Genomic DNA, 8340 nt, shown 5'->3' on the forward strand with positions numbered 1-8340 from the left:
AAGAAAATTAAATCATGAAGTTGAAAAAAGAGTCAAATTTATCATCATTGTCAGATGATGCAACTATATAGAAAAACAAAGCAACCCCATTAAATATCATTATACTTAATAAAATAATTTGGCAGGGCAGTTGGACACAAGACAAAACATAGCATCTTATTACTTGTGATTAATTTTTTTGATGATAACCTGTTCTACTTACTAGTCATGTTTTGGGTACCATGCACTTCAGTCCACAAGATGAGCAGCACTTTTCCTCCAGTGGACACTCATCATCCTGTTGACAGCTAGGTTTATTAATCTTGTCACACACCAAAGGCTTGCGTGGACAGAAACCTATTTTGACTTTATGGGGTAAAATAAGACACTTGACTTTGAAATATTTGGTCACCATTTGAGACAAATTTGGGGAAATCTTGGGAACCTCTAACAGGTTCTGATCAATCTCCCTCCCTCCCACAATAGCAATAAATCTCCCTCCCCCCCACAATAGCAACAAATTGAAGGAGACAGAGTATAACTTTCTATAGCTAATAACTTGAGATATATCAAAAAAAGTCTTGCTATTTTTGACCTCTACAATCTGATAGGATTTCTGTGGGTTCCTACAAATTAATTATACTCCCAGAGTACCAGAGGTGGAAAGAATATTAGAGAGCACCCAGAACATTCTTGTTTTATAAATTGTCAGTATTGAGAATCATATAGGCAGAAGTGAGTTGTCCAAAGCCACACAGAAAGCCGGTATACTATACCACCATACAATACTAACCTTAAAACACTGATAATTCCTGAGACTACATGGAGAAATAATCACAGCCTTAGAAGAGGTGGGAGAGTTGGCCTCTACCCCAAGAGCATTTGCTACCAATCTTTTCTCCAACCCACCCTACAGGATATAAATATAATGAGCATGTTCTGAAGTTCTGTGCAGGCATAAGGGCTTATTAGAAATACACCTAAAAGTTATGATTTTTTTAATCAATGGATATTTTTTACCTTGCAGGTCATTGAAGAATGAAACTCAGAACAAATAAGGTTTCTTGGGGGGGAAAACGGAGAGTGATGTTATGCATGACTGGTTTTGAAGAATAGCAAAATAGTCTTCAGAAGTCAGGAGATCAACATGAGGGCACTGGTTGGCCATGAAAAGGGGAGGGGTTCCCAAAGGCCCTCAAATATCAGCCCAAGGAGCATCTGAGGTTCAAGACATCCTCCATTCCATGGAACAGCATGATATCCTCGGCATATGCTCAGTAGACTTTGGGATGTATATTCCCAATTCTCACCTGTCCAGGCACTGGCGCAAATAAAGCCACATCTGGATTCACAGCATTTGTCTGTCATGGGACAATCAATGTCACTCTTACATGAAGCTGGACATTCCATACGGTCATCGAAAGGGAAAAGTGGGCACTGTCCTTTCTTGACTAAAAGAAGAGCAGATGTAAGCTTCTTCAAACCCCACCATATCCCACCACCCTTCAAATAGTGTTTTATTCTCTTTAAAGCTAGTACCTTGAGCAGCCGACAGATACATGAAAAAATGCTCAGCCTCACTTGTCATCAAAGAAATGCAAATCAAACCCACACTGAGATGCCACCCAACTCCAGTCAGAATGGCCATCATCAATAACTCAACAAACAATCAATGCTGGAGAGGATGCGGGGAAAAGGAAACACTTCTATACTTTTGGTGGGAGTGTAAACTAATTTACTAGTATAAACTGTGGAAAACGTTAGACAATTCCTAAAAGATCTAAAAATTGGCCTTCCATATGACCCCGCAATCCCCTACTGAGAATATACCCAGAGGAACTCAAATCACTCTATGAAAAAGATACCTGCACACACATGCTTATTGCAGCACTATTCACAATAGCAAAAACATGGGGCCAACAACTATGCTGTCTATCGAAAGAGGACTAGATTTTTAAAATGTGGTACATATACATGATAGAATATTATGCAGTCATAAGGAAGGACAAAATTATAAACATCTCGGCAACCTGGATGAACTTAGAGTCTATAGTACTGAGTGATCTATCACAGAAACAAAGAACTGAGTACCACATGTTCTCACTCATAAGTGGACCTTGAACGATTATAATACTGTAAGAAAGGGTTTGGCAGTAGTGGGAAACTGCCAGGGGTGGGAGGGTATGAGATTGGCAGTAGTAAGAAACTATAAGGAGAGGTGAGGCACACCTTATCAACAAGGGTACCTGCATAATGAACATGTGTATACCTAGCCCTGAATTGTACCGTACATCTTTAAAATTAAAAAAATATATAAAGTTAGTATCTCTTTCTATAACTAGGTTCTCCTTATCCTGTTCATCTCCAGTAGGCTGTGGAAGAATGAAATGCCTCACCATATCACAAGGTATAGTAGACAGTGTACCAGGCTTGGTGCCTGAAACTTCAAGGTAAAGTCCCAGTCCTGCCACTTAATGAGTGATTTCAGTTTCCTTCTCTATAAAATAGGGGCAATTACGTGACATCTACACAAATCAATGTAAGCCATTTTAGGGTTTTACTTTGAATAAACTTAGGACCCATTGTAGTGTTTTCAGTAGAGGAGTGACAAGATCTGATTCAGGTTTTGAAAGGGTCATTGTGGCTACTGTGTTGATAATAGATTGTAAAGAAGGACAGAAACAGGACAACCTTTAAGAAGGCTGTTGTAGCCGGGCTTGGTGGCTCAGCCTGTAATCCTGCACTTTGGGAGGCTGAGGTGAGTGGACTGCCTGAGCTCGTGGGTTCGAGACCCACCTGGGTAACTTGGCGAGACCTCATCTCTACAATAAATCAAAAAGTCAGCCAGGCGTGGTAGTGCATGCCTGTAATTCTGGTTACTCGGAAGGCTGAGGCGGAAAGATTGCTGGAGCCCTGCAGGTCGAGGCTGCAGTGGCCGGGAGCGGCCACTGCACTCTAGTCTGGGCGACAGAGTGAGACTCTAACTCAAAAAAAAAATAGAAGATTGTTGCAGCAATTCAAGTGAAAAGATGGCCCAACAAATCAGGGAAGCAGCTGATGATGTGGTAAGAAGTGGTCACATTCAGGATCTACCTTCAAAGTAGAACTAAAACTACTTCTTTTTATTTTTTTAAGTCAAAGTCTTACTCTGTCACCCAGGCTGGAGTGCAGTGGCATATTCACAGTACCACAGCCTTGACCTACTGGCCTCAGGGGATCCTTCTGCCTCAACCTTCTGAGTAACTGGAACCACAGACGCACACCACCATGCCCAGCTAATTTTTTGATTTATTGTCAAGATGAGGTCTCGCCAAGTTGCCCAGACTGGTCTCAAAGCCCTGTGCTCAGGCAATCCTCTCGCCTTTGCCCCTGAAAGTGCTGGGATGACAGGTGTGAACCACCACATCTGGCCTAAAATTATTTCTTAACTTAATGGCTGTTAATTGAGAAAGAGAGACAACAAGTGTAATGTAGAAATTTTTTTCAGTCAAGATGGGAAGGAGTATAGATAGAGCAAGTTTGGGGTAGGAGAGCTTTAGACAAGTAAAGTGTGAGATGTTTGTGAGATCCAGGTGGTGGTGTAGATTAGGAAGTAGAGTTTGGGAGTCAAATTTGGGCTGGAGATACAAGTTTGTGGATCATTAAGACATAGATAGTATTTGAATCAATTATGCAAGATTTTGTGCATGTAAGCTGTTGCCCTCATTGGATTACAAACTCTACGAGGGCTTCCCCAGGTAAGACTCAGACTATACTCTCAGAGGTATTATCAGGTTGCCTCTAAATTCCAACATATATTTCTCACAAACCAGCCTTCCTGAACTGGGAAAACCAACGTTTTGTCCACAGTACCATGAGTTCTTAGAGCCTCCTATAAAAGGAAGCCTGTGGTCCTAGTTTCACCAAATCAGGCCACAGGAATGCCTTGGTCATTCAGGCTCATTGGGCCCATAGAATTAAAATTCCGTCTCTACTCCTGACTGACTGTAGGTTCTTGGGCAACTAACTTTACCTCTCTGACTGTTTTCTCATCTGTAAAGTAATGGTAATGGTACATTTTTCAGCTTGCCTCATGGAATCATGGAAAATTGCAATGCTGGTTGGGCTTGGTGGCTCAGACTGTAATCCCAGCATTTTGGGAGGCCAAGGTAAATGGATTGCCTGAGGTCGCAGGTTCGAGACCAGCCCGGGCAACTTGGCAAGACCTCGTCTCTACAATTAACAAAAAAAATTAGCCGGTTGTGGTAACGCGTGCCTGTAGTTCTGGCTACTTGGAAGGCTGAAACAGAAGAATCTCTGGAGCCCAGCAGGACGATGCTGGGGTGGCTGTGAGTATGCCACTGCACTCTAGCCTGGGCGACGGAGTGAGAATCCAACTCCAAAGCAAAACAAAACAAAAAACAAAAAAGTATATATTTTTAAAAATTGCAATGCTGTCTTGTAAATTACACAGTGCTGCATTTTGAAGATCAGTGGTCACTGTCTCAATTGTTGCCACTGGATACAATGGCTTGGGTCAAGTCTTTGTGTGGTTTTTTTTAAAATCACACATAATTACACCAACAACTCATTGAGATGTTTGCTATTATTCTATTATTGCAGAGGAGGGAACTGAAATTCAAAGAGATGAAGAAACTTGCAATAAGTGGGCAAAGCCATATTTTCATTTAGGTTGCTTGACTCATAAATTCTTTAGGACACTGTCTCCCAAAATTACTTGTGATATTTGTTACATTAAGGAAAGAATTCATAGCCTTCACCTTCAATCCACCCTTCTCTTTACCTCCAGTGTCCACTTTTACTCCATGGGATTCCACGACTGGTTTGTCTATACTTCATTCTTGGGTGAATCCTCAGGGTGATACTCAACAGGTTAATATGATGAGGAAACACCTTCTTCCAAGGGAGTAGATGGCATTCAGATCCCACTGCCCAAAATTTATGAACCCTTTACGAGAACTATCTTTTTTCCCCAGAATAATTCCATAGGGAAAATACTATCATTATCCTCACTTTATAGATAAGAAAACAGAAAGTTATAAAGGGAGACAACAGGCCCAAGACTGCTCAGCCAGTGAATGACAAAACGAAGACCTGAACCAAGGAATTTTAACCTCAAAGCCTGAGCCTATAACCTCACTGGTGTACTATTTCTAGTTAAACGAGGCCCTAGTTAAACTGGTGTACTATTTCTAGTTAAACGAGGTGGTCAGGATGTGGGTCTCACCAACTAACATGCAGGCCTTGTTGCAGTCATCCTTGCTGAAGAAATTATTGGCATTTCCATTGCAGCCTCTGTATATAAATAATGTGCAAGCATAATTTTCAAAGTCAAAATACCAGCGCTGTAGATGATCCTTACAGTTTCCTTCACTCACGGGTAGCATGCAGGGTTCTGAAGTCAGAAAGCAAAGAGGGAGGAACATAAATGGCAGAGTCAGTTCCCCAACATTTGTCAAATTTCACGGTGTTATCATCCAAGTCATAGAAAAAGACACGATTTTTAAAAAAGGTATAGGTTCTAGTCCTACCTCTTCTACTGCGACTGTATGTAATATAGTACCTCTGAGCACCACTTCTTCCTTGCAAAGAATTTTATTAAAAGCATATAAGAATTTTTCACTTTGAAGCTGATCTTCCTTCTTCACTTTCCTGAGCTTTAGGATGGCAATACTTGTTCAGAAACTATATCCAAAGTGCCTCACCAAGTGCCTTGTACACAGGAATGGAAGGCCAGGAAGAAAAAAAGTAGCCCCTGATGTCTGAAAATTGATCTGACACTCACGGCTAAGCCATGTGGAACCTCTGTTAGATATAAAAAATTTCTTAGGACATCCACACCAAACAAGGTCACTCTGAGATAATAACATAGTGAGACAAAAACAAGATCACTGTGAAACCTACAAAATATCAAACACTTCCCTCTTACAGCTAACATGAGTGACTTATACTTCTTTACCAATCAATCACAGATTTATCCACACTCTAGTCTAACTTTTGTATAGTTAAGATTTACTGGGATACTCAATCATAGAATTGCTCCCACTTTCTGACAGCAACCAATCCAGAGCAAACCCTCACTTCTGTAGACCATCCCCCAAATTACTCAGTCCAAACCTAAATCCTATAGTAGATACTTTCTAACAACTTCTTATTGAAATGCCTCGTGATTGTCTATGGTGAACATTCCCTCTCACTACAATGAGTAATAAATCCAACTTGTTCAACTACAGGGATGTTCCTGGTGATCTTTGTTCAAAGTGCTTTAACAATAGATAATTGTTGAATGAATAAATGAATGAGTGAATGAACAGATCTTTATAAAATGCACAGTTTCCTACACATATTAGAAGCTCAATACTTTGAATTGCCATAAAACCTCTTTGAAAATCAAACAGTCCAAAAAACGACCAGTGTCTAAACTGACTGAGGTTTGATTTTACCACAGTGCCAAGAACAGTCTCTTAACACAGAGACCATGCAACAAGTATTAGTTATTTGTGAATGGTTGAACATTAGACCAAGGAAGACTAGCATCAATCAAATGGTGGTTGATGGCCACCTTGCCTAGACTCATGTTTTGTACTTGGGAGTTGGAAACTGACTCAGAGAAAGAGAAAACATGAGACCTAGCCTCTTTGCCCTGTCATCCAAGGGAATCTCTCAGCCAGTTCTTGGACAGAGCAAAAAAGTGAGAAACCTCAAAAGGCACCTCTGCCCTCAGCCTGGATGCCACTACCTTCATAGGGATCCATGCACTTCTTCTCACAGGCAAAAGAGCAGCACTTCAGGTGATTCTCACAGGATAAATCCGTCTTGCATGAGTGCAGAACTTCAGTGGTACAGGTGAGCCTCTCTTCAGGGCACACTCCTGGTTTCCCTGGAAGAAAAGTGTCTGAACTCACATCCCTCAAGAGTTTCAGCTCTTTCCCTCCCATGGCAAAGGTGAGTAGTGAAACTCTCTTGCCCTATCCTCTATCTTCAATGCCCAGTTTTTGCTCTGCTTGTATTTAGGAGCCAGATATATCTCTTGCCACTTTTAGCCCATATTAATGGATCTGAATCAGGAATTCATGCCCAGGTAGAACTGAAGGAGAAGCATCTAGGTTTTCAAGGCAAGGGATTAGGAAGAGCCCAAGAGCTTTGCCTTAAATCCAAAAGCTCCCCTTTGTTCTTGAAACCAAATACTTAGTACTTAACTCCTTTGCTTCTTGTATCTTCATTTATAGGAGAAATTAGTAAGGAATGGTGGAAACATCACAGAACTAAGATTTTGGAAGCCTAATTTTGGTGCTTGACTCCTGGTGAATGCAAGACCAATCTGAGCTCAAGTATATGTTACCTCTAAGTGGGGGAGGGGGAAGAATTGGTGGAGTGGAAGGAGCATTACAGTAAGATAGATCTGCCTTGGGAACCTGGTTCCAACACTAAGTAATTTGAAGAAGTATTTCCCTTTGCATGAACCCACGTTTGATTTTCTTGACCAGTGATGCAGACGTCTGCTCCAAAGAGGAGAGAAGCAGCAGGAAAGCTACATTCCTCCAGGAGAAGGTGGAGCTTTGGAGAGGAAGGTGCCTGTGTTGATAAGAAGAGAGACCAGAATTAGGCACAATCCAGAGAGAGACACAAAGTGTGTGCAGAGGAACTTCAGGGATGTGCCACTAGATTGCCTTAGTTTACGGATAAGAAAAACTGATACCAGAAAGAGGAAGGAATTTGCTAAGGTCAGATATTGAGTTAGGGTAGATCTAGAAGATTCATTCAGTTCCAGGACCCTCCCCAGTTACCTCATAACTTGCTGTAGTGCTGTACTTTGTCCTACCCAGACATTTGCCTATTGTCTTGTTCCTGGGTAAGAGATCACACTTGAATGATCACAGGGGTTTGTCTGGAACAGTTGCAGGACTGGTTTACCCGGTCACTCTTGGGCAGCCAAAGGCATCAGTGAGCACCTTCTTTGCTCCATTGATGATAGATATAAATGGCATGAGATTTCTGGAGGGCCTGGGCAGACTCTACTAAATCTTGGTGCCCCAGAAGCAAAAAACAAACCCAGATAACCATGAGTTAACAAAAAGATTCCTCTTATTCCTTCTGTTGCTGTCCAAGACTAGGATCTTATGATACTCCCAGATAACCAGATAAACAGATGATCTTCCCCATCTACTCAAGTCCCCATTTTACATATGTCTTTGTGACTCTTATATACTTTTAAATTTATGATGTAAAGAACTAATACTGCTTTACCATAGTAATATTAATATTACTATACTGCATTAACTCTCCAAGTAAATGCATTTCAAAAACAGCAAGAGAGTGAGGGGAGGGAGAAGAGGTGGGGGAGGGACGGGGGGAGGGGGG

The 8340-nt window shown here is 41.4% G+C and overlaps 1 protein-coding gene across 1 annotated transcript; it reads right to left on the reverse strand.

The window, feature by feature from the left end:
* Window positions 1-205: 205 nt before the first annotated feature.
* On the reverse strand, window positions 206-7967 carry WFDC8 (WAP four-disulfide core domain 8). The gene is made up of 6 exons (XM_008051587.1): window positions 7894-7967; window positions 7448-7554; window positions 6719-6859; window positions 5207-5374; window positions 1290-1430; window positions 206-345 (listed from the first exon to the last, which is right to left on the reverse strand). Exons 1-6 carry the CDS (start codon window positions 7965-7967, stop codon window positions 206-208), a joined length of 771 nt encoding a protein of 256 aa, XP_008049778.1.
* Window positions 7968-8340: the final 373 nt, after the last annotated feature.

The sequence above is a fragment of the Carlito syrichta genome, unplaced genomic scaffold, assembly GCF_000164805.1.
Source record: "Carlito syrichta isolate Samal-C Ts95f unplaced genomic scaffold, Tarsius_syrichta-2.0.1 Scaffold201662, whole genome shotgun sequence".
NCBI lineage: Eukaryota > Metazoa > Chordata > Mammalia > Primates > Tarsiidae > Carlito > Carlito syrichta.

Bases quoted from the DNA above. Each gene is read 5' to 3' on its own strand.
- WFDC8 (XM_008051587.1), bottom strand. From the start codon at position 7,967: ATGCCATTTATATCTATCATCAATGGAGCAAAGAAGGTGCTCACTGAT. The intron at 6,860-7,447 runs GTGGGTTCATGC...CTTTTCTTCCAG, and splicing joins ACTGGTCAAGAAAATCAAAC to GGAAACCAGGAGTGTGCCCT. The intron at 5,375-6,718 runs GTAGTGGCATCC...TTCTGACTTCAG, and splicing joins GTGCATGGATCCCTATGAAG to AACCCTGCATGCTACCCGTG.